Source organism: Choristoneura fumiferana, chromosome 26 (genome assembly GCF_025370935.1).
Source record: "Choristoneura fumiferana chromosome 26, NRCan_CFum_1, whole genome shotgun sequence".
Lineage (NCBI taxonomy): Eukaryota > Metazoa > Arthropoda > Insecta > Lepidoptera > Tortricidae > Choristoneura > Choristoneura fumiferana.
The window spans coordinates 10,905,942-10,933,112 of record NC_133497.1 but is presented as its reverse complement, the minus strand read 5'-3'; the positions used below and the strand labels follow the sequence as shown (position 1 = coordinate 10,933,112).

At 40.3% G+C, this 27,171-nt stretch overlaps 3 protein-coding genes across 3 annotated transcripts in view; 1 reads left to right on the top strand and 2 right to left on the bottom strand.

Moving 5' to 3' along the window:
* Positions 1-19,167, bottom strand: part of LOC141443155 (uncharacterized) — an 85,272-nt gene extending 66,105 nt beyond the window's left edge. Inside the window, 10 exon segments of the mRNA XM_074108364.1 lie at positions 8,966-9,165; positions 11,765-11,834; positions 13,465-13,536; positions 14,507-14,607; positions 15,431-15,529; positions 15,614-15,709; positions 15,882-16,051; positions 16,673-16,914; positions 17,686-17,772; positions 18,876-19,167. Of these exon segments, the coding sequence (XP_073964465.1) occupies positions 8,966-9,165; positions 11,765-11,834; positions 13,465-13,536; positions 14,507-14,607; positions 15,431-15,529; positions 15,614-15,709; positions 15,882-16,051; positions 16,673-16,914; positions 17,686-17,772; positions 18,876-18,961 (1,223 nt within the window). The 5' untranslated portion in view covers positions 18,962-19,167.
* An 803-nt stretch (positions 19,168-19,970) lies between these two features.
* Positions 19,971-24,377, bottom strand: LOC141442729 (uncharacterized). The gene is made up of 6 exons (XM_074107811.1): positions 24,228-24,377; positions 23,956-24,150; positions 22,813-23,460; positions 21,843-22,487; positions 21,113-21,280; positions 19,971-20,537 (listed from the first exon to the last, which is right to left on the bottom strand). Exons 1-6 carry the CDS (start codon positions 24,298-24,300, stop codon positions 20,119-20,121), a joined length of 2,148 nt encoding a protein of 715 aa, XP_073963912.1. The 5' UTR covers positions 24,301-24,377; the 3' UTR covers positions 19,971-20,118.
* A 366-nt stretch (positions 24,378-24,743) lies between these two features.
* Positions 24,744-27,171, top strand: part of Lrrk (Leucine-rich repeat kinase) — a 90,910-nt gene continuing 88,482 nt past the window's right edge. The window contains 1 exon segment of the mRNA XM_074108363.1: positions 24,744-25,076. Coding sequence (XP_073964464.1) covers positions 25,026-25,076 — 51 coding nt within the window. The 5' untranslated portion in view covers positions 24,744-25,025.

Below are 27,171 nucleotides of genomic sequence, written 5' to 3'. Positions count from 1 at the left end.
CAACGCCACTGCACATTATTTCGTTATCTGTCATTAAAGCACGACCTTTTTTTAACAGCCACTGTCGGTCAACTCAACACACTCATTAACATGGGGACTTCTGAGATTTTAATGGAGTCAAAGTATTCCATGCATATCAAACTAAACAAAGACCACATCAACGACATATGTACCTTCACAAATAGAGAACATAATCTGACTATTAGTAACCGCAGACCAGACTTAGATATTTAAGTTTTTACATGACGAAACTAAAAAACTCCCTAATACTGACAGCCAAGCGCCTAATTCAACAGCACAACCAAAAGTCTCTCTGACGCCCACCTAAAGGAGGAATATTAGAAACCGCAATAAATTCAATTAAATGCCAATGAAACCAGGTGTTTAGCCACAGAATATGTAAATTTTCAAGATTTTAATTATTAGCCGTGTACCCAACCCATATGCAACAGAGAGTAAAAAAATCGCCGCGCAGCGCTGCAGAGTCGCATGTTTATATTTTTTAAATGTCAACGCTCCGCCGCGAGCAACGCACTCTGGCCATGGTACAGTCTTCGCCAAAAACTAACCTTTTAAATTAGTACAGTCGCCCGAGAAATTGCTTAGCATAGGTACTTGGCGCGAATTACAACAACGAAGAAAATGTTCATCTTTCATTTAAGTAGTGTCAGTCAGCCTTCGTGAAAACTTCGCCAACAATTTATCCTACTAAGGGGCTGTTTCACCATCCATTGATTAGTGTTAAGTGACGGTTAAATGCGATGCCGTCTCCGTCTATTCGAACAAAACAAATAGAGACGGCATCACATTTAACCGTCACTTAACACTAATCGATAGATGGTGAAACAGCCCCTAATATTAATATTATAAATGCGAAAGTTAGTAAGTCTGTTTGTTTGTTACTTCATCACGTTACAAGTCTAAACCGCTGAACCGATTTAGATGAAATTCGGTATACAGATAGATTGAGTCCCGAGGAAGGACATAAGATAGTTTTATCCCGAAAAATTGCATAGCGCACACGGGATAGCGATAGCCGCATTCTACGCGCACGGCGTCGCGGGCAACCGCTAGTTCATCTACATTAGATTTGTAAAACATTTATGGCGACTTCCAAAGGAGCTTGCATTATAAATTGGACATACAATGTATCATAATTGCCCTTAGCTATTACATATTTTTAGGGTTCCGGAGCCAAAATGGCAAAAACGGAACCCTTATAGTTTCGCCATGTCTGTCTGCCTGTCTGTCCGTCCGCGGATTTGCTCAGGGACTATTAATGCTAGAAAGCTGTAATTTTGTACGGATATACAGGTAAACTATGCCGACAAAATGGTACAATTAAAAATTTTTTTTAGGGTACCTCCCATAGACGTAAGCTGGGGGTGATTTTTTTTTCTTATCCAACCCTATAGTGTGGGGTATCGTTGGATAGGTCTTTTAAAACCATTAGGGGTTTGCTACGACGATTTTTCGATTCAGTGCTTTGTTTGCGAAATATTCAACTTTAAAGTGCAAATTTTCATTAAAATCGAGCGTCCCCCCTTCACCCCTCTAAAATCTAAACCGGTGGGTGGAAAATTTTAAAAAATTCAGGATGGTACTAAGTATATCAAACTTTCAAGGAAAACTATAACGGCTAAGTTTGCTTGAGAATTATTAGTAGTTTATGAGTAAATAGCAGCCTAAGGTATAAAATATACCTAAACTTGGAAGATTCCGTATAAAATACGAAATCGTTAGAAAAATATTACTTAATTTTTTCGTAATGGCTACGGAACCCTTTTTTGGGCGTGTCCGACACGCTCTTTGCCGGTTTTTTTCCACACTCAATCTATTTATTCATAACACTTAAACTGGTTAGCCTTCTGAACACATAAGGTTCGTTAGCACGAAGGTTCTCACTTCTTATGGAGCGTGCTGTCCTCTGACGACTTTCAGAACTACCTATAAGTCAGATCAAACAATACAAGGTTTTTTTTTTGTAAAAACCTCGTAATATCTATTTCTGTTGGGGCATCGAAACCTTCTACTATAGTAATATATTACTGATTGAGTTGTGGTTGTGACAGATATAAGGCTGTATAGGATATTCGTGTGTTGTCAAAAAAATTCACTTAAAATATGAAGTTATTATCATTTAACACAGTACAATCAACGCTAGCATCAACAAAAGTTATTACGGCATCATTATACTATAAAAGTTAACGACAGATACGACGTGATAAAGAACAGCTTAATTTCAAATTTCTGCTACTTAGCACAATAACCAGATAACTTACACGAGGAAGCGATCTGACAAGTTATTATAATAACAAGTCTTTGGACTATGAGTTCACTCATTACTTCCTGAAGTATTTACTTTTGATGATTAATATTAAGCACCTATATGATAAAACTGTCAAAAGGCGAGTTAGACCCTGTCAAACATCTCTCACTTTTCCACACTATCTTACCGGGAAAAACAAAACTAATGCTGATTTAAATATCCTGAGTCGAAGGTCTCAGTTTTGACTTGACTCAGATAACTCCCCTGCGGAATAACGATAGATTTTAACTTGAAAGATTGAAGAACTTCGGCTTGGTTTGTGCTCTATTCGTCAGACTTGTGTACGCTATTGTGTCGGAGTGTACGCAGGTTGCAGGCCGTGGAAACGACAAGGGCGACGCACCAGCCATCTGTTAGCGCCAGGTGCGTCCGCGCCGACAATTGACGCTCAAGAAAAAAGAACCGCGCAAAAACGGTTGCCTTGTTAACGTAGATTTCGTAAAACGCCACTCAGATTTAAGAAAGACGACGGCCTGACCCAAAAAGGTTTTGCGATACAAAAAAACTTTTTTACAGAAATTACACATTCCGTATGGGACATATTGATTGATGTCTGTAGAAGTTTTCTGTAGCTTTAACAAAGCCACAAAAGCGTTCAGCAAAGCTACACAAAAGATTTTCCATAGACTGGTTAGATCATTTTACCAAAACATTTACCTTTAGCGTAATTTCCACTCGCGTTGTTGTTCCCCAAATGCTTTTTTCTGGGTATGGTTTTTTTACTGAAGCCAACGATCACGATCGTGTTTTTTCCCAATTTTTAACCCCCGACGCAAAAAGCGGGGTGTTATAAGTTTGACCGCTGTGTGTCTGTCTGTGGTACCGTAGCTCTTAAACAGGTGGACCGATTTGAATGCGTTTTTTTTATTTAAAATCAGATTTTCTAGCGACATGTTTCATCAAAATCGGTTTTTGAGATATTGAACTTTGAAGTGACAAATTCGGGGGCTTTCCAACTTTTTGTTGGTATATCAACATAAAAAACGAGAATAGAAATTAAACTATGAAATCGTTGCTGGTAAATTGATCTAACCAACCGTTCCATATCAGGAAGCTCCGAAGTTCAAATAAATCATATTAAAACTCAAAACTTGGCTGACACTGGATGAAATATGCTCATCCATTTCCCTGTGCGCATTATCGGAAATCCTAATTCCAACGAGGAAGAATATATTATAGTTGATAGTGCGGCAGCGGCAGGGGCTACAGCACAGCTAGAGGTGGCAGGCACGTTTCCGGCGACACACGGCCGTTCCGTTCCGTGCGGTGCGCAGGACCCGGATCCGGTGGCAGTCGCCGGCGCAGAGCCGCCAGCTCGCTCCACTGGACACCATATAGGGGTGACCAGGACGCAGTCCCGTTTAAGAGTTACAATCCAACGACAATTCCTAGTTAAGTCTTATGTTCATGTCACTGCACGGGTACGTATCTGAATATCGAATATTAATATATCTAAAGTTAAAAAGTCGACGATCAAAACATCGAAAGTAGGTTAGGTTAGGTTCGAATTTGACCGTCGATATTTTAAATTTCGATATTCAGATACGTGCCCACTGCAGTTGTGGGCGAACTTGGGCATTATAACATAACAATACAATACAATACAGACTTCACCAGACATAGGCGATACAGTTATTTTCAAGTGAGATAGCGTTATCGCAACTATGTTATTCATAACTTATGAATAGTTTCGCTTCCCAATGATGGCATAGTATTTCTCTAGCATATCGTATGCTATTATACGAAATTTGTAAGTGCGCTTGTTGTTTCTTCACGCTAACGGCTGGAAGGATTGGGGTCATATTTAGTACTCATAAGCTACTTAGTATCCTGATATTCCCACGAGATTCCTGACCTCCCGAAACTTCGATTCGAGTAGATCTAATGATCTAATGGTTTACGCGAGTAAAGCCGGTAAAGTAAATATCATCATCATAGCCTATATACGTCCCATGCTGGGCAAGCCTCCTCTCAGAACAGAGGGCTTGGCCATAGTTCCCACGGCCCAGTGCGGATTGGGACTTCACACACACATTGAATTCTTCGCAGAATTGTGCAGGTTTCCTCACGATGTTTCCTTCACGCAAAGCTCGTGGAAAATTTCAAATGTAATTCCGCACATGAATTTCGAAAAACTCAGAGGTGCGACCTTTTGAACCCACGACCCTCTGCTTGAGAGGCGATAGTCAACCACTAGCCACCACGGCTTTTAAAGTAAATATGTACTAGTAGAATCATAATAGAAAGACGATCAGTTGTATTTGTATGTAAGTATGCCTGTTTTTTATTCGATGTTCTTCAGTTCCCCGCTCCGACAGATCTACGCTGAATACGCTGATAAACCGCTAAATCTTGAGTCGTGCTCACGTCTGAACTTTTTCTACACACGAAGCTTTACGTAGCCAAAAATGCTATAATCTACTTTTTACGCCTTTCCAATTTAGCAACTAGGTCTAGGTAGGTGAACAGACTGTCGCGGGAGACAAGTCTTGCGATCAGGAATCGGAAGAAAGAAGAGTTGGCCTTCCACTAGGAGTACCATCGCGAGACTTGCGGGAAACCCGTGGGTACAAGAAGCTAACTGACTGACTAATCATGACTAGTGTAGTGACTGACTCGAGCCCCACGGCGCGGGCGGGCGGCGCATTTGAATAGATTTTGCCCAGACATCGGGGAATTCACATCGCTAATTCGCTCTTGAGACGTCACAGTAGATATAAAAAAGTGACACGGTTAGTTTTCATACAGATTGAGGTGTTTGCGTTATCTAGTGTAATCTATATCTGTAACCAAACCACTTTAAGACCAGTGAATGAAGATTTTTGTAACAGTTGGAATATCTTTACATATCGTGAGTTCCATTGACATTCTGTAGCAGAGATGCAAGCTGATGCAAGGTAATTAACCTAATGGTTTATTGATATGGACCTACTCAAAGTAATGCATAAATCGATGAGTCGTTTGAAATTAGTGTCATGTTGTCAATGTAATCATTCAGTTCAACTCTCGTGGCACTACCAATGGTCAGGTAACCCTCATCAGCAGCCTGGAGACGGCCTCGTCATCCGACGCGGCCCTGACGCGTCTGACGAGACGCGGTCCATGCGGGGTGTTCCGCGCGCCGGCCGGGGGTTATTTCGGGGCGCGGTCGACGACCCCGGGTACCTGCGCGCGCGCTAGGGCTGTCGACTGCGCACATTTTTATAGTTGCCGTATACAAGTCTTTTTTTCACAAGTCGTTTTTTCACAAGTTTTCTGGATCCCGAGATACAGTCTCGACCTAGTTTGGGGTCCACCGGGCACTGCTAATTGTATTTTTCACATTTCCAGGTTAATCGATAGATGACATGTTGTTATAACCAATCCCAAAGAAATGTTCTAATATTGTACATTCTTTATACAGATAATTATAAAAAAATAAGAGAATAAATTGTTATCTTATCAATCTCCTTTAATACTGTGTAATATGAAACGAGGCTTTGAACTTAGGTTCGAAATACCCTAATGAACACGTTCTATTCGTCTTTGTCTAGACTCTAGAAGATAGACAGAGACACAATGTATATTGTGAATCTGTTGTTACTTTCATTACGTTAACGTGAGCGGTGGCGGTGGCGGCCCTGCCTCTGCCCGCGCTATGCAGTATGTATAGCTCCTCGGTTCAGGTAGACGGTGCTGGCTGCTGGCTGCTGGCTGGCACTGGACAAAACGGTCGCGATAACGTCACGACGTCACGGAGTCAGATTGGACGCGCTTCGACCAGACAGAGAACAAAGATTATGTTGTCAACCAATTTTTAAACCCCCGCCCGACGCAAAAAAGGGGTGTTATAAGTTTGACCGCTATGTGTGTCTGTCTGTTGCACTGTAGCTCTTAAACGGGTGGACCGATTTGAACGCCGTTTTTTTAATTTGAAAGCAGGTTCTCTAGCGATGGTTCTTAGACATCTTTCACCAAAAGCGGTTTAGCTGTTTTTGAGATATTGAGCTTTGAAGTGACTATGTCGGGGGTCTTCCAACTTTTTGGTGGTTACTTACTACTATTTTTTTAGTAGTGACTCCATCTGCGAACAATTTGTTTATGTGATCCTAATTTTTTTCATAATTTTCCAGGATAAAAACTATCCTATGTCCTCCCAAAAGCCTCAAAGTCCTCAAACTATATACATACCTATTACCCAATCAATCATTTATTGCACTGAAGTGGGTAAGTATAGTTGCCATCAAATATTTCGGAGCGGCCAAGGTGATCAAAAATATTGATACATGAACTCTAATACCTTATCCCATCTTAGGCCTTTAGGTTGGCAATGCATCTGCAATACCCCTGGTGTTGTAGATGTTTATGGGCGGTGGTGATCTCTTACCATCAGGAGACCCACTTGCTCATTTGCCATCCAGTCAAATAAAAAATAAAGTGCATATGCCGATATTTTTGACCACCTTGGCTGCTCCAAAATATCGGAGAGCGACTATACATACAAAGATTTTAAATTTAAACATTTATTGCATGTAACTGAAATCGAAACCATATTTCGTCTTAATCAATTTAGCGGTTTAAGTGTGAAGAGGTACAGTTGAACTAACTTATTTATGTACCAGGGTGGAACCTTTTATGACTTCTCTTCACTTGCTGTTTTTAGCAAGACGTATTTTGCCAATGTCGATGTTGCGACATTACGCACATGAGGAGAATGTTCGGTTTATGAAATTTTGATTTTGGGGAAGGAACAGATAGGAGACCTAAAAGAAATAACATATGTTATGGACGGCACACGGACGATAATGACGATTTTTACCTTTTTTTAACCTTTTGGAACCTTTTAATATTTAATTTCACAATGATTTCACAAACAACACAAAAGTATGGGTTGTCAACATGACATAGTAGCACAAAGATTTCGACCCTGCCAGCAGCCTGCAGGGCTACTATGAAACTCGAAGTTCGTATCGTACCGTCCCTCTCACTCTCATATTAAATAGTATAAGTGTCAGCGGGACCGCACGACACAAACTTTGAGTCGAGTTTCATAGTAGCCCTGCTGGGTCATGATTCAGTTTGTACAACTGTAACAGGATGAAGGAGACAGAAAGATAAATAGAGTTACTTTAGGTTTTGTTAGTAAGGATTTACTTATAGTGAAAATAGCCATACAACTTTAGGGTTATAAGATAACCTAAAGGAATTTATTTATATCTCATCTATACATTATTCCCCCCCCCCCTTGACTCTACACAGACATGGCAAAAAATTGAAATAACCTCTGTTTTGTTTTAATTTGCTGGTCCGAGGAAGATTATCAAGTGGATAAAATGCCTGAAAAAGCATTAGCCTTCTCCCAATGGAGACCTCGATCTATACCTATCTATATTCATGTTTTGTAAGTGTCAATGACACATGGCCCTCTTAGGCCCCATTGGTTTAACAACACCATGTTGGAAGCCTTTATAATTTTCAAATAAGAATGAACAAAGAGCTTGTCAAACAGTGGGATATCAAACAAGCCAGCAGCTCGGCTGATTCATACAGAATTCTTAATGTGGTGTAAGACTTCCTGGTCGCCACATCACACATGCAAGGTGTGTTGTCGACTGTGCAACCAAACTGTTGATACAATATTGTGTTATTCTAGTAAAGAAAATTTTGTATATAATAGAAGATTGGAACTTCATAAAAATTATGATATACTTATTTGCAGTGTTTATTTTATGCAAGCCTGATTTCTCCCACTTCTTCTTTACTACTTTGGAAATGGACTTTGTAATAATAATCCTCCTTTGGGCAGTTGAGTAAACAATTATATTGAGATTTGCATGTCATGGTGTAACCAAAGCGTGTGAAATTATATTTCCTTGATATCAACAATGTGACACCATGTTTTTAAAATGCTAATGAATGATTATGGCTAGAATTACACCACAAATAAAGTAGGTTTGCCTATTGTCATACAGTAGAGCATACTTATATTTACTACAGATTTTCCTATCATGAAGTACCATCACCAGCCTCATCTGACACAAGAAAGAATGCATAAATAATATCTGATACGACTCAAATTCTAGGGTCATGTCAGAAATTGTTGCGTGCTACGCTGTGGCAGCTATTAGTGGTGGCTGTACTTCTATGGCTTTCTATAGTATACTGTTTGCTAGCACTCATATTCACTGACGGGGTTCGACATAAAAAAAATATGTAAGTATCTAAATCTAAAACATTCAAGAGCCATGTTTTTTTAAGTTTCATAACAAAACAGTGTTTCATTGTGATTACCTACAGCTTTCTCATAACAACAGAGCTTCAAGCAATTGGTATAGAAAGTTCTTTTCAACAAACATGCCAAGAAATGCTTTCATGAACAAAATCATTGACGCGACGAGGTGACTAAGAACGCGAAACTAAAAAGGTGAAAACCTTTCGGAGTAATTCCTTTATTATCCGACACGAGCGCAGAGCGACCCGTTTTACACAATTATCTGGCACTATCAGCGACAATGGACCGCCGCTATCGGAGCAGCGAGCGCCCATGGAACAGTAATTGTCGAGTCGCTGAGAGTGAAATCACATACCTACACATAGCTATACGCAATAAGCGAAAGTGGGCGAGCGGAGCCCCGCCGAGCCCGCCGCGCGACTGACCTGTAGTTCTGCTCGTAATCCCAGTAATCCTTGTAGCGCGGGTGCCAGCGAGGGCCCCCGCGCGAGTAAGGCCTCCTCGAACCTCCCTGGCTCATATTAGCTGCGCCATAGCTCGCTGTATCGATCTGCGCCGCGACTCCGAACCACTGCGATCTGCACTCAACAACCGGTATCCACTCTAGCGTTAGCACTGCACGACACTATTGCACTGATAAATCACTTGGATGCACGGAGTACCAGTCCCCTGGAGTCCACGGGACCCCGAGTTCCTGCTTCGAGCGAGCGCCTCCGACGCGAAGTGAGCGCGAACTGCGCGCAGGCGCGACGTGCGCGAGCGGCCGCGCGCGCCCTGGCGGCGGGCCCGCGAACTGCGTTCAAAAACGACCGCGAAGGGCCTTATTTATAAGTAATCAAATATTTACGTAATAACGCAAATGACTCTCACGATTTAAACTGGGTTAATCTATCCTAGATAACTTGAGTAGTTCCAGACGGGCGAGTCGCATCGACGGTGCAGCGGGGATTAACACAACAGAGTATTGATTTTATATTAGCGCTGCATGCGATGGTAAAATTTGTAGCGAGAGTCGTTTCCGATACAAATCTGTCCCGCATCCGATTGCGACGAGGGTGTGTTATCGCGCACTTAAAATGGTTCTTCGACGTTCACATAATTAATGTGAATCCCTGCGATGCAGTCGTCACGCATTAGCACGCAGCTCTGCCTAGAAACTGAAGCACTGAAAACGTTCGTCACGGTTTCGTAACACTGAAATACGCAAATTAAACTCTGAAACTGGGAAAGAATGCGAAAAAAATCCAAGATAATAATGTGTGTGACGCTATGCGCCCGTCCGGACAGCACGATACGTAAGCCTCATAAAAAAAAAGTTTACACAACTTGCTCACTCAGCCGCAGTCAGCGCTACAGCGCTTTGACAAATCTAATACAAACTAAGTGTGGTAGAGCGCTGCAGCGCTTGCTTCCCGGCGACCCCGCCCCATTGTTATTATAATGCAGCCAACATGACGCACTAAGTGCAGCGTGAAGTTAGCCGCGGTAAACATGACACGCGATCGCGTTCTCTTTCCCACCCAACGAGAAGAAAAGGACGGCGTCATTCTTTTTATTTTGATTATTTGTATACCTACACAAGCCTACACACTGGTATCATACATTTTTGCATCACGGCGAGAAATTATGTCTATTTTTGCGAAATGTTACTTGATGTTTTCCGTTTTACAAGAACAAGATGGCTGCGTTATCCCATGTTAAATATTCAAGCGATAAAGGCGTAGGTAGCGGACGCGGCACACATAGATATGGCAAAATAAAAAGAATGATAATGCTTATATGCTAATTTGGTCGCACGCAACTAAGTGGATGACATTCCGACGCAGGCTTGGCCAAGTTTGGTGGAAATTTGATCTCAAAAATGTTACTGAACGGACGGCCTGCTTAGAACTTTTATTAATTATGCAACTAGAACTGTTAATTAGCTGTCAAGAAACTATACCATGAAGACAAGAACATAAAGAATGTCCACATTATGACTTTTTAGAACGATCTCTCCGTTTTTTAAACAGATTTCAGAAAAAGGAGTCACTGGATATCATATTCGTAAAAGGTATGATATTCTCCAAACTATCAGAAATAGTTTCCTCCAAACTTACTACACTAAACAATATGCGTTACTTCACTGAAATATGTTTTGATTATTTTGACCTCTCGATAGACAAAATTGGGATACTCACCTATTTTCCACTATTAGACTTTATTACTACTAACGCCATCTATCATACGATAGCGCATTGCTCACGTCTAAAGGAAAAAGGTAGAAATAAAACTTCATTGGATGAGAAGAAAACCAAATTTAATTAAGTATAATATTAGTGTCCGTTCTTGTCGTACACGACACGACACGGGAAACAGACAAAGACAAACACTGAGGGTTTGTATGGCAATTGGCAGGCCAGTTAGCGCTAGTACAGTCAGCATCAAAAGTAGCTGTACACTTTCGTACTTGGTCGTTTTACAGCCACGTACTACAAGATTAGGTATGCAAGATTATTAATGCGACAGAGTAAACAAGTGATCCGCTACACCTTGTCGCTTTAACACATTTGTCAAATTTGTATGGCATTTCTTTGTTTGTTGAGTAACGTTGCTGTAAAACGACAAAGTACAAAAGTATGCAGCTACTTTTGGTGCTGACTGTACCGTGAGTCCGATTGATAACATTGGCACTTCACATTTGGGATAGGTTTTAAACAAACTGTACCAATCGCAACCAACAACATCCAAGCAAATGGATCTCGCGATACTACCGTACCGTGCGGCCGTCAGTGATCCGACACAACTTTACAAATTAATTTGTACTACTCAAAAGAAAATAGGGCCACGTGAGTTTTATTGGTGAAACTAAAATACTAATAAAACTAATTATTTGTAACATTACTTGTTTGTTGCTACAAGCATATAACCATAACACAGTACAAATGCTGTTCGTTCAATGAGGTGTTTGCTACTGGCAAAATATCGCTAGATGGCGTTAGGGTCGTGAGGAGCGTTTGACGTTTGCTCGTGATCGGTTATGAAACAAATGAGCCAGTCGCAAGCAAACGTCAAACGGACCTCACTAACGCCATCTAGCGATATTCCGCCTGCCCGAAAAACCCTCATTAAATATATTCCGATAAAAACGCAAGCATATTAATTTTGATCTCATTTTAACGACGAAACTCGAATGGCCTTTATTTTCTTTCGACTAGTATGTCATTAAACCCCCCCCCCCCTCACAGCACGTAGTCACTGGGGTCGTACAGCTCTGACAGCAGCCGGTAGATGTAGGACGGAGAACTGCCGCCGCTGCAACACAAGCGGTTGTCGCGTTATTTTATTAGGCTGAGTTTACACCAGACACAAACGCACAAATATGGGAAGGAATGTGTTTTTCATGGACCAATAGATACGCTTTGATCTACTGCACGCAACGCACTCGTGGCGACAGCTCAGCGGTGCGAGGATAGGTAAATCAAGCGTTTCTATTGGTTCATTAAAACATAGTACCTGGGCGACCGAGCTTTGCTCGGGCTAAAACTGGACGATAAGGGGCTGGTTCACCATCCATTGATTAGTGTTAATTGACGGTTAAATGTGATACCGTCTCTATTTGTTTTGTTCGAATAGACGGAGACGGCATCACATTTAACCGTCAGTTAACACTAATCAATGGATGGTAAACCGCCCCTAAGTGTTTTCCCAGAGATAACACCATACCAAATTTCATCGAAATCGTTAGAGCCGTTTCCGAGATTCTAATTACCTATATATTTATATACATACAAGAATTGTTCGTTTAAATGTATAAGATAGATAGATAAGTCCGCCTTAAATAAGTATATCAAAGTTTGTCAATTGTTGTATTGAATTAATGACATTATCGTATCCATTAATATGTGACTTTATTATTTAGTATCAAATGTCAAAACGGCTGTACAAGGGGTACTGGAGCTAATGAGGGTTTTCACAGAGGCGAAATATCGCTAGATGGCGTTAGCATCGTGAGGTCCGTTTGACGTTTGCTCGTGATTGGTTAAATAACTAAATGAGCCAATCGCAAGCAAACGTCAAACGTACCTCACGATGCTAACGCCATCTAGCGACATTACGCCTCTGTGAAAACCCTCATTGAGAGAGCACGATAAATACGAACGTTTCCAACATCAATATCTATGTATAGACCGCATGTTTCTTATATCAAAACGGCGCACGAAATTTGTACACAGCGCGGACTTGTGAACCTTTTCACTATAGTTTGTTGACGTTCGTGACAGCGGTCGTGTCAAAGTAATATTGTTCGCGTTGTTCCAAACAGCCAGTCTAGTGCCGTAGGGTACATAGATATGTCTTAAACTTTCGTGATTTTCACTCATAGTCAAAATACCACGACAGGACTTATCACGCTAACACACGCGAGTAATATTTACCTCGACGTGTCGGTAACATTACAGTGGCCGTGGTCACGAGTAGACAGAAGCGTGGGGTGTCAAGTCTGCCTAGCAGCGCGAGTCCTTCGAACTACCCGCACTTGATCATTTTTATTTGTCACCCTCACACCGACACAACACTTAACAACGTCCGAACGTCCTCCGAACATCCATCCGACGCCGACACTTATTTATAACGTTGTTAGTGTTGTGTGTCGGTGTGATGGGGTGACAAATAAAAATGATCAAGTGCGGGTAGTTCGAAGGACTCGCGCTGCTAGGCAGACTTGACACTACACTTCAGTCTACTCGTGACCACGGCCACTGTAATGTTGCCGAAACGTCGAGGTAAATATTACTCGTGTGTGTTAGCGTGACTATATGTACATATATGTCAATGGTTTCCGATGACATACGATGGAACACCATTAACATCAGCACTACATTTATACAAGGCGACGTCAAATTATTGTAGAAAAAATTGTAAGATAACTTAAGAAGTTACTCACAGGTTGGTGATATATAGCGTGATGTGGTCGGCGGGCACCAGGTCGCACAGCGGAGCCACCGCCCCCGCAGCCCTGCACGCCACACATTGGTATAGACGAGCGAGAGTATAGACACGCACTTATACGAGGTGCGACAATTTATATAGTTGTATGAACTCCGATGCAGTTGACGAGTTGTGACTCAAGTTTGTGAGCTATGACACGGTTATATGAGCTGTGGCAAGCAGTTAGACGGGGTACGACACAGTTACCGCATTCACTGCCACCTGACTTCCACTGGTGCCACCGACGCACGTGTGCGTTCAAAACGTATGAATAATTATGACAGCGGCACTGGGCGAAGTTCCGAAAACCCATATGTGCGTCGGTGGCAGTGAATGCGTGATACGACACGTGAACTGCGACAAAATTACACGAGCTGCGACATAGTTATGTGTGCTGTAGCAGTCTACTGATGAGCCAAAGGAAACTTTCCAAAATTGCAGAATTTTTCACATAGGAAAACTTCGGAAACTTCTTAAAATTTTGTATGGGGATTGAAATTTCCCGTCTCTTACATTTAAATTTCCTATATTTCTTCTGAGCATTTCCAGAAATTTACGAGAACTTTTCAAAATTTTTGGAAACTTTCTGCAACATGCATGTCTGTATAAGATAAGAGCCTAGAGCCGCATTCTGATTTATCTGTAGCGTTATTATGTTGTGATGCTTTCTGTTGATATGAACTGTGATACAGTTATGTGAGCTGTAACACAATTATACGAGCTGTCACACAGTTTTATGTGAGCTGTATCACAATTATACGAGCTGTCACAGAGTTATTTGAGCTGTAACACAATTATACGAGCTGTGACTCAGTTATGTGAGCTGTAACACAATTATATGAGCTGTCACAGAGTTATGTGAGCTGTAACACAATTATACGAGCTGTCACTCAGTTATGTGAGCTGTAACACAATTATACGAGCTGTCACACAGTTTTATGTGAGCTGTATCACAATTATACGCGCTGTTACAGAGTTATGTGATACTGTATACTGACTGGTATGGCAGCGCGTGCGCAGGCTGTGTGAGCGCGGCTCGGAGCGCGGGCGCGCGCGCGTGCAGCGGGCTTAACGCGTGCAGTGGACACAACGCCAACACCTGATACATACGTACAAACTTTAATCCTCATAACAAAAAACACCTGCACACAGAAGCAATAAGTACTTATACAAAACAAAATAAGTAAAAAAAGCTGTAGTATAAATATGTATAATTTTGTATGAATTAATTTATACTTTAAAAAGTCGAATCCATGCGCGAGCAACGCACAATTGAATTATATTAAAATTGTTTTGCAAATCTTTGAATCATCAGCAAATATATGAAAAACTCATCTCGAATCACTAAGTGAAGGCTGAAAACAACGCGGGACCCAAAAGGGTACCCTGAGAAACCCCAAAGGAAGCATAATAACATTTTAATTCAAATCTGCTCACTATCCCATCTATAATCATCATCTACAATCTGGAAGTAAGGTAAAGCGAAAACCAGTCCCGCAGACAACCAAACATCCCAAACTTGTTTAACTTTGAAGCAGCCTGTCAAGATTAACTCGATCGAAAGCTTTACTAGTGTCGATGTAAGCCAAGAGCCTTTTAAATGGGTCAATACAGATAACATAGAAACTATAAGACATAGTCAGATCAGAGGCTTTATTGCATATTGTCTAATACACTTGGTGGAATCATAATCGCTTTCATCACTTTTTTCCAGTCACACGATATAAAATGAGAGTAGAAAGAGTCGGCAAGTGCGATCGCGAACATCAGCGCGTTAGAAAATATGGGCTTAGCTTTAGCGTTTATTTGTATTTGGTTGGCTTGCTTAGCATTGTTTTTTATGTAATTAGGATAACTGAACATTTGTATAAGGTAATCGACCGTACCAGATCCCTATGGATCTATCGTCACTCGTTACGTACGGGCACGCTGTAGAACTTGGCGGCGGCGGTGAGCGCGTGCAGGCCGGGAGCCCCGAGCGCCGCGCCGCCCGCCAGCGCCGCCTCCACCTCCATCACCACCTGGCAACACGACACACCCGTCACTGCGGTCACGCCTGGCCACGTGGACGCGGCCCTAAGGGAGGGGGGAGGGGGGGGGCGCACCTTGTTGACGCGCGCCATCACGGCGCAGACGGCGGCGCTGCCCAGCACGGTGACGGGCACGCCCGCCGCGCTCAGCCGTGCCGCCATCGCGTGGCTCTGCAACACAGGCACGAGTTAAAACTACTATGGTTATTGCATAAAAAAGTAATTAGTAATAAAACAATATTCTATCAAATTAAAATTTCATCCAAATACCGCCTCCATCCGTACACGGCGACCCTGTCAACTAAGCATGTGTCGTAACACAATCCCCCCCCGCCCCCCTCACCTCCCCCGGCGCGCCCCCTCCGCCAGCAGCAGCCGGTAGCGCCTTGCGCTGCGCAGGAACCGCTCCAGCAGGCGGCCGGCGCCGAAGGTCAGTATCATCTCGTCGGCGTGCACGTGCTCCTTGGCCTGCGCGCTGATGGCCGCCGCGGTCCCCTCCAGCTCCGTGCGCAGCTGCGAACACGTCACCGCCTCCAATACTTTACGGGCACACATCCAAGGCATCAGTTCAGTAGCCTAACTCTTAGGGCCTACGGCCTACGCTAGCTGGCCGCGTTAGTGCAGCTCATATTATTTTTCAAATCAGTACACGCGTCCATCCGTTAATATTGCAAGCTTGGGAGGAATCATATGCGGCTATATAGGTGTATTCTGCGATTTGTCGAAAGCCTTTGATCGTGTCGATCATAACATTTTAGTTTGTAAGTTACATTTTTATGGAATTTATGCCCTCGCTTTAAAACACATTAAATCTTACCTCACATAAAAGAAGCAAAAGGTAACTATTATCAGAACGGTTTCGACAGGATTTTTGGTGGCAACGAGAGTGCCTCAAGGTTCCATTCTTGTCCCATTGCTGTACTTCGTCTATGTAAATGACCTAACGTAAATGGTGAACCATATCTGGCAGTTATGATTGCTGACGACACGTCTTTTCTGTTCAAGCTTAGTAGAAAAGACACCGACTTCATTGAACCCAATGAAACCCTGTCTTTGATATCTGCATTGTTTGCTGCGCATAGCTCACCGAGCCGAGATGCTCCAAGGGGTTCCTCCAAGGTGGTCGCTAGCTACAGCTCACCTCGTTGAGGTGCTCCCGTATGGGCTCCCTCAGGGCTTCAGCTGCGGGCAAGGTCCCGCGGCGCGCGGGCGCGGCAAGCACGAGGCGCGCGAGCGAGTCCCGGGGCGGTGGCGCGTCGCGAGCCTCGTCCCTCAGCGCGCGCAGCAGCCGGCGCGCCGTGTTGCCGGCGCACGCGCTCCGCGGCAGCGCGCGGGACAGCATGCGAGCCGCGCCGCGCACGCGCGCGCACAGGGAACTGCGCACACCACACACACACACACACAACACGTTAGGCATACAAACTAAAATTTTTAATTCTGTGGAATTCTGACAGATGCCATATTTGGATGTTTCAGATACAATATTTTTAAATTTCAAATTTGTTGTTATCCCGCGGGAACTATGCAATTTTCCGGTATAAAAATTATCCTATGTTCTTCCCCGGGACTCAAACTCTTCCCCAGGATAAAAACTCAAACCTGTATACTGAATTCCATCATAATCAGTTCAACGGTTTAGAACAACATCCAAACCTCCAAACGCACTGATGGAATCAAATAAATCTTTCATTCTTTCTTTCTTTCAAACCTCCAAACATCTTCATAAACTTTCAAATTTATAATATTAGCACAATTCATGCAATTTCAGAAACATAATAACATAGGCACATTGCTAATTATAAATTACAGTGAGGAAGAAAACGAAAAAAAAAAACACAATTAAATCTAAATACATAACATGCCCTTCCCTGTAACATTATATTGAAGGTGCTGACCACATGTTGTTGCTGTTAAAGTGAGTGCAGTTAGCACTTGCTCATACTAGTATTCAATAGGCGCCACCAGCCCCTTGTAAACAACTACTGATGGCTTTTAAACCGTCTTCTCATGTGTCTCATGTCTCTACGTTGACATCTTAAAGTCAATCAAAATAGTTATTCAGTATCAAACTAATAATTTACAATGTCTAGCCCCTCCTGATAAATACAGCGATATATTCAATATATCTACAAACTCAGTGAACTCACACAACGCTGACATTCTCCGAGTCGCTGATGATCTGTTCCAGCAGGGTGACGGTGGCCAGCGCCACGTTGCAGGAGTCTTCGATCTTCCTGAAATACAACGTAATATGTGTGTAAAACATGTCATTTCTAGTGGGGAATATGGAACGGGCAGGAATAACAAAAAAAAATCTACCACAGTTCCAAACAACCTCTGTTAAGATCTCAGCAACAAATTCAATGAAGTTTTTTTAAACAGGGCTACAAAGTTATTATTATTATATAAATTACTAGAGTTTACCCGTGGCTGGGCACGCGTAAACTATTTGATCTGGTACAACTGAAATTCCTGGATTTTATTATATGCGTATATGGAGAATGAGAAAAGTATGAACTGCAGGTATTTAATGGAATTGGTGAATTCATTCAAGTTTCAGTTTCGACATTCAGGAATGATCAATCAAGCAAGCCAAGTCAACTTAGGACTGGTTTGGTTGCTTTACATTTGGCTACTTTTTAGAATCTCTAGGGGGGGCAGCTGCCCCTCCCTGCTTCCCCAGGCGACGCAACATGGAAATACAGACTTGATATTTTGTGTATACACCCACAGAAACTCTTGGTCAGTTTGACACCAGTTTGTATGAGCATGTACTATCAGCCAAATATGTGCTCTACCACCCTAAAGTTGATAATCCTTTGCATGTCATAAAACAATAATGCCAATAGACGTGCCTGTCAACTTGAAAGTTCGACTTTAGCGACATATTCATTTGTTAGGAACTTGTTTGAAAATTGATAGACCACATATTTGGCTGATGGTACACAAAACATCGGGACGGTATTTCCATGTCGGTATCATTTGGGACGGTAAATAGTGCCACCCCCAAATTTCACCCTGCATAATCATCACATGCTCATTTGTATGAATATGTAGAAAGATGAACAATCCATATTTTTTTTTATTACATCTCAAGTATGTACAACAGACAGATAAACTGTAGTAAGCAGGTAATGATAATGAATGATGAAATATTCACAAACTTTTTCTTAGCAGTGTAAAAAAGAAATGTAAATAAATACATGCAATTAACGCTTTCCTACAAATTAATATGCATCTTAATAAAGTTGTAATGTGACATGAACACACATTATAATTCACTTTTTTATCAAAACAAGATATATTCGTGTCTTTGCTCGGAGTGCCACGCACTCACCCATTCCTAACGTCTGCGATGAACTTGGCCACCAATTCGACGTGTTTTTCGTCCAGTCCGTTTTCCATCAGCTCCGATGAAGACATTTTGTACAGAATTAACTTAACAATAATTCAGAAATTATCGAAACGTATCAAACGAAACGTATATTATTTGTAGGTTATAACCTCAAATCCAGTCTTTAGTTTTGGTTGACAGTGACAGTTTAAAGGTATATTTTCATTAAAACAAAATCTGCAATAATTAACAAGTGCAAGACGCATACAGTACAGTCAAGCACTAAAAAATACAAACATTGGAACATAGAACCTTCTCCTTTTTTGAAGTCGGTTAAATAGACATACGACAAGTATACAACACAATATTCTGAAAATACAAATTGACTACCTGTTAAAGTTTGTGCTTGGCTGGTTTTTTATTGTTTTTCTTCTATTATTATTCCAAGTTTTATTTTTTACAAAAAAAGAAAATAATATGATTTTTTTACTTTTACACGAGGTGTGGCATATTTTTAAATGACCTCTTTTAACATTGGTGTGAAAAGTTGTATGAGCCATTCGGGAGCAAAATTATTTTCATCTTGGGCGCTAACACATTGAATCCCTCATTACGCTCAGGATTCAACTTTCGAATCCCTCGCTACGCTCAGGATTCTATTGTAGAATCCTTCGCTACATTCTAGATTCAATGTACGCCCTCGCCGTAAATACACCATTTTGCTCCCTTGTGACACAAATAACTATTGTGTGCCAAAGTTAATAAATAAATTAATACAAAACTAACCTTTTCTCGTAGTGCATCAGGCTCGTGATTGTGGTTATGCACTTTGTAATGATGCTTTCTGTATTTATGCTTTTTAATTTTATGCGTAAAAAATATGCGTAATGATGAATATACACATCGCTAATTCGGCTAAAAGCAAATATGCTTAACAATAATATTACAAAAAAATGTATGCCACCCAATAGGCTACATACTCATCGACGAGTTTAGTGTAGGTAGAATAACATTATGTATACTTAAGTCTCAGCTGTATATACAATCTAAAACGGTTCTTGTGAGATAATAAAAACAAAACAGTGGAAAATCCTTTAATATTATTTTAATTTTATTATTTATTTTGATTAAAATAGTACTTACTGCACAAACAAAAACATAACAAAAAGTAAAAAAAAACACGATTGTTACGTAGATACGTAAAAAAGAAAAGAAAAAAACAGGTCACTGCTAACACAAAGTGAAATCACAGACATACATGATCGCGACACCTGCACAGCCTGAATACCAAAGGCTTTCCCACTACAAAGTTATTTTTTACATCGTTCCCATCAGCTGTTGACTCTTTAGATGTACCAGTTTGAACAGCAATGTTATTATATTTCTTCTTTTTCTTCAAGGGAGTATTTAATTCTGTATCTGACGCTCTCTTCTTCTGACTGGAATACGTTTTACAACTTGGAGTAAGATCATCAACTTTTGGCGGCAGATCCTCAAAGTTTATATTGACGGGTGATACGGACCAAATGTCATCACACACGTCTGCAATACTTCTGATTCTTGTTACAGATGGCGTGTGGGTGTTAGCGTTATCACTGCTGTCATCTTTATCAGCAGATGCATTGATGACACGTTCTAAATCATCAGGAGAACTAAATTCATCAGCTGAAACATAAATGACGATTAGAACAACAACAACTGAACCAAGCACATGGTTTGTCTGTTAAACAATAACTTAACAAATATCGTTCTTAGGCAACGGCTAAAAATATTTAATTATGTAATTACAAACTTAACTATTTCATATAAATGTATGCCCAAACCGGAGCTCGAATCCGAGAACTTAAGTACTCATCATCATCATCCCAGCCTATATACGTCCCACTGCTGGGCACAGGCCTCCTCTCAGAACAAGAGGGCTTGGGCCATAGTTCCCACGCGGGCCCAGTGCGGATTGGGAACTTCACACGCACCATTGAATTGCTTCGCAGGTTTGTGCAGGTTTCCTCACGATGTTTTCCTTCACCGCAAAGGTCGTGGTAAATTTCAAATGTAATTCCGCACATGAATTTCGAAAAACGCAGAGGTGCGAGCCGGGGTTTGAACCCACGACCTTCTGCTTGAGAGGCGATAAGTCAACCCACTAGGCCACCACGGCTTCCTAATCAGTACTATAGGCTCTCTAATCAGTTCGCTATACGGTCATCTAACAGGTAATGTAATAATCGAACAAGCTTTACCACGTTCAGTTCCATTTGCATCTGTACCATAACTGTCTTGGCTGGTAGTCAGTTCTATCTCCAAGGATCGATCTTCACCTTCCTCTCGAGCTTCCGTCATCACCGGATCAGGTGCTTCGACTTCACAGTCTTCGAGTTCAAAATCGTCCTCTTCTAGCTCTTCTGCCGCTGTAACAGAAAACAATAAGTATTAGTAGAATAGGTATTGATATACTTATTATTATGTATTGGCATCAATGATGAAGGAATAAATGTACTTCTGTCTCACCGCCTGGACCTGGTGATACAGCGTTCCAGACGTAGGTACAGTCAACGTCATAAATAAGTGATCACTTTTGTACCTTATCGCTTTCAGTCGGTAAAAAAATTTCGTATGGCTTTCCAAACATGACGTTGAAATGACAAGGTACAAAAGTGATCACTTATTTATGACGTTGACTGTACTTGAGTGAGGACTTCAATAAAAAATATTCTGAAAAATGTATGTAAGCTACGAAAGACGAACCGAAAGAATCGTTAGCTAGGTGTTAAAATTCGAAGTGTAGAATGACCCTCGCACCAACGAGCCCGTCTACGTGCATCTTTGCCCCAATATCAATATTACAATAAGTCAATTGACAATCTTATAATAACACTTGATTATTGTTATCTACGACATATTATGTATTTACAATACCCATTGGCACTTCTGCCATTTCCAATATAAAAATTATTCAAATAAGAAACTTACTTGCTTGTATTGCAGTTTTAACTAGAGGACTGTCTTTGCTCAGCGTTGATTCTCTGCGCAAACTCTCCGTCAGTCTAGTTTGCATGGTTCCTCTCATCACTTCGACAGGTTCAAAATCTTCATTTTCATGACTATCATCTTCAAATTCTTCACTTGAACTTGGAACTAGATTTTTCCTAGCATTTTTAGTTTCAAATAATCCTTTTCTTAAAGCCATTTCAAAGGAATTTTCAGCGTGCTCTGAGATTTCTTCGTCGAGAATTTCCAAATGCCTAGCTTTAGGACTTAATTCAATGCCATTGAATTCATTAGGTCCAATGCTTTCTTCGTTTTGTATTTGTATGATTTCGTCACTCTCAGATGTTCGTAGAAGACTCTCGTTATTGTCATCAACAGTTTTCTGATTTTTATCATCAAACTCATCTAGTTTCTGTTTCATGAGGGTTTCTGTATCAGGAGTTTGCTTTCGGTCAACGTCTGCAAAAATTTCTTCTTCCTCACAAGTTTCGACTGATTCCTGACTTTCGTTTGAAACATAATCAACGCTTTTTATTAACCATTCAATTTCAAGGTCTGAATTTTCACCCACGGATTTGGATTGATTGAAATCCTCGATTTCATGTGAAACTTGTTGTGGGTCTTTTCCTAAAATAAAAAAAAAACAATATCAATAATTGCCTATCTAAGTTACAATTAACATCAGTTAGTATTTACAAGCTTTTGTTTCACTTGCAATGTTTGTATGTTTGTAAGATTGTAAGCTATGATTTCAAAAATTCCAGACCATTTTTCGATCACTGCCTAGTATGGTTCTGATTGAGGTATTTGGAATAATTATGTAGATTAATAGCTTAGATAAATTAAAATAATACTTTTTAACAAAAAAACTTATTAAGTGCTTTCTTTCATATTTCTATGAATGGAACTATATAGCTATAATGGAAGTCCAGGAGCCTTAATTAGTACTCACCATTCCTCTCAACTGTTTCTCCTGCATCCTTCTCTGGATCCTCTTCATCATCATGAATAGAATTCATTATGTTCCTCACGTTAAGAGGCATGTTTCCAAAAACTCTTCTACTGAGCTCATGAGCTTTGGGCATGAGCACGGGGCTGCCATCTTCGAAAACACGTGGAGCTCTAACTTGTTGTAATTCATCGTGTATTTCAGCCACTGTACTGGAAATTCTATGACAAGCTTCTACTAAATCTGATTCTGTTTCTATCGATTTTGAAGCATCTTTCTCAGGTGTTTGTGTTGCTCGAGTTATATTCACAGTGCTTTTAACTTCGGATTCATCTTTTGTTACGGCATCAGATGGAGTAGTAATATTATGGGAAGATTCTTGAATTTCACTACGTTTTTCTTTATCATCAGAAATATTCTTAGCGTCACTTTTGTCATCACCTGATAGATATGTTGATTCTCTTTCTATAGATTGAGATACTTCTGCTATTTTATCTTCATGAACAACTGTATCAAACTCTTCTCTAGTTTCATCTGCTTCTAACTTATGAGTTTCTTCGTCTATATGATTATTTGTGTCTATTATAAAAGTGCTGGCTGCGCTTCTATTTATCACAAAGTCAGGAATTTCTTCTAAATCATCAACAGTAGCTGTAAAATGAGTATAAAAATTATACAATATACAGGTATATTTTTGAAATAAACACAAAAAGTAATCAAACGTCACTTGCTGCAATAATTTTTAAGTTTAACATTAACTTCCAGATTGTAATTAGTTTTTGTAATTTTTTGTCACGTCAGCAAGTGCAACATTTCGAAGAAAAACAAAGTAGTGATCAAGGTGGTCATGTAGATATACATCAGAGGAAAAACAGCTACGTACTCCGGTCTCATACCTCATGGTGTAAAAACGCGGTGGTATTGTAAAATAGTAGATGTAGTTCGACAAATATTCACATTCAAATGGACATAGCAAAAGTACAATCGAGGTCAAAAATATTATGTTTACGCTTTACGACCTCGTCGCTGTCACTGCATGTTTGAAATTTTGTATAAATTGCCAGAAAGCGTATAGTATAGTGACAGGTTAATAAAGTGTAAAGTTGACCTCGACTGTACCACACTAATAAAACGCCAAAGATGTACCTTCACAGTCGCTAACGCCATCTATGAACAACCTCTGGTAATATCTCCTCATCCTCACCGCCAGTTCCTCGTAATACTCTTCGCTGTGGTCATGGCGGTTCGGCTCCCTCTCCACGATCAGATCGGGCAGAGGGCTGTAGGGTCTGTCGTCGGAACTGTCCGACTCCGGCTCCTCGACAATCGGTGAGAGGTCACCTTAACAAAAAAAAAACAGGATGCGTGATTTTCTACGTTTGTACGTTTGTATAAAAAAAGGTTAGGTACCTACTTACCTTGGTAATCGAATAAGTTACGTAATAAATGCCTTCTCGTTCTTTCCCATCGGTCGTTATAGGGACGCTGCATCTTGACTTTTGTGAATTAATCGGCTTTTCATAACTTTCCATGGGATTTTCCTTGAGTCAACTGTGTTTTCTTAGAAACGTGGGTACTTAGTTTGGACTGACTTGACCACAGACTTGACCTACTTTTGAAAATTTTACCCTACATTTTTTCAAAAAATAAAAGTGATCTTAAACGTTAAAATAACGCCGAAATACCAACTCAAGCACAAATATTTGGTACACAAACTTAAATAACAATAATTCTAAGCTGGTAAATTTTATTTCCAAACGTTAACTGCGTGTAATGAAACACGTTGAAAAAACAGTCAGTTTTTAATTGCTAAAGAGTTTGTACACATGAATTACACTAATCAAAGAACTGATTGGAAGTAATTTGACGAATCACAAGATCCAAAGTTTTGACAGCTTGCTGACATAAAAATACAGGACTGCGAGAACATTACACTGACACTGACAGTTGTTTTATGCAAAATATTGTAGTTTTAAATCGATACACACTTTCCATAACATTATTTCAGCTTATTGTGCATCACTGCATTATTTATATATCAAAACATGATCAAAACTAAGTCATTGTTTAACTGATGCGCAGATTTCTTTGACTTTCATTGATTATTCACGAGTTTATCGAAGTTATGTTGGTGTCAATATTCTCGCAACGCTTGAGCGATTGTTTCGGCCGGAAATGTTAGTTTTGGCCTCGGAATTGGACTGAAATGCATTAAAATGGACCTGTCCCCCGATGAAGAACAGTTCCAAGGCCAGCTGCTCCACCAGGTAAGGAAGAAATTGCATTAGAAAGGGGGTATCCAAATCCGATTACGATACGGTCTTGTAGAGTATAACACGCTTGATGGAGCCTTTAATCCGCGATCAGTGGGTGTCGCAAGGCCGTCGCGTGTGCCTCGCAGCGCATTGTGATGATACAGTCATTATGCCTTCAAATGGAGCGGAAAAATGTGCAATACCTTCTGAAGACGGTAGGTGTTTGCTGTAGCTTTCTTATTGGATATTTAGAGTTAAATGTAGGTAACGGATTACTATAAAATAAAATGTAAAAAATGACGTAATTTTTTAATTATATTTCCATATTTATGTGTATGTAAACTAATGTACAATATAAATCAGGGACCGGCCCGCTCTCCCTTACAAAGGGTTTTGCATAAGGCTTAACTCACCATACCCATTGCCTGACGAAACCCTTTCATTTTGCTTTTAAAGCCCTTATAATAATATAACGCTAACCTATTTGAGTAATCAGTGTCCCAATACCCTTTTACAACCATATCACCCTACCTTACCCTTATCATCCGCTCACCAACATCTTGCATGTTGCTTGTAAGGGTTAGCCTTATAAAGGGCTTCCCTTTTAGCATATAAGCATGCTAATTTAAATCGTCTACCTGTACAGTCACGTCTAAAAAATATGTATACAAAAACAAGGTTGCATAAATATGTAGTCATACATTGTATCAAAAATATTTATCTATTACTGACACCAAAATTGTATTCATTAAAACTTTTTCAGTATTATGTAATCACAAAATGCTTCAGAAAGTTGCATACTAAATAAAATTCCATTTAAATGTATCCACCTCGTAGGCAAAAAATAAGTATACATGAATGGGTTCCATATACATATAACCACACCAATTTGGCAAATATTTGTATACGCCGTTTGATTCATAAATATGTAAACACGATTTGATATTTTGATTCGTTTTGAAGAATTACTGTTTTGTTAAGTTACATGTCTGTCTCTTTCGTAACCTGCATGCGGGCAGGGACATACATACTACGATCCATACTCCATTAAAATAATATTATATACTGGTGACCCGTTCCGGCACAACACGGTTACGGTATACATAGACACCGTGAATCACACTATTTATTTGTGAAAACCGCATCAAAATCCGTTGCGTAGTTTGAAAGATCTAAGCGTACAGACAAAAAAAGCGACTTTGTTTTATACTATGGAGTGATAATTGAAAGTAATCTGTCTGTTCCGGTATCACGTCGAAACCGACTGGTTTCGACTGTCAAGGGGCTGAACATAGGGTACTTAGTTTTTATCTCCAAAAGCAACCCTTAAGGGAGAAAATGGGGATGAACTGACTGGAGTGAGCTGGATGAAATTTGGTATGATATATTTAATTTTTTATATCACCATCAAGATCACCAAATACTTGGAAACGTCCAGAGTGGTCATTAATATCGACTAAGCCAAAGCGATCAAGTTGTTCGGGTCATCCACTGAGGACAGATCCACTGAAGCATCTATAATTTGCAACAACAAACCACTAACAATTAAAACAATATAATTAAATAAAAACAAAAAATGCTTAGTGCACCTTTCTGAGAATGACCCTAAACTGAAATACTCAATATTTACAAGTCAATTCAATCTAAGGACTGTCAAGTGCGTCATAGAATAATCGTGAGATAGACGTATGCAGTGACAAGTCCGCACTGTTTTCGTGAATTGTCAAAATCAGTTAAATATACAACTTACGATTCTATGCCAGTCAGACAAGGTTTGTTGTTGCAGTCTGGATACATATTTATGAATCAAACGGCGTATACAAATATTTGCCAAATTGTGGTTATATGTATATGGAACCCATTCATGTATACTTATTTTTGGCCTACGAGGTGGATACATTTAAATGGAATTTATTTAAGTATGCAACTTTCTGAAGCATTTTGTGATTACATAATACTGAAACAGTTTAATGAATACAATTTTTTGGTGTCAGTAATAGATACATATTTATGATGAAAAATGTGTGGCTACATATTTTTCATTTTTTTTTGTGTATACATACTTTTAGACGTGACTGTATGTACATAGAATAGATATAATACTAAT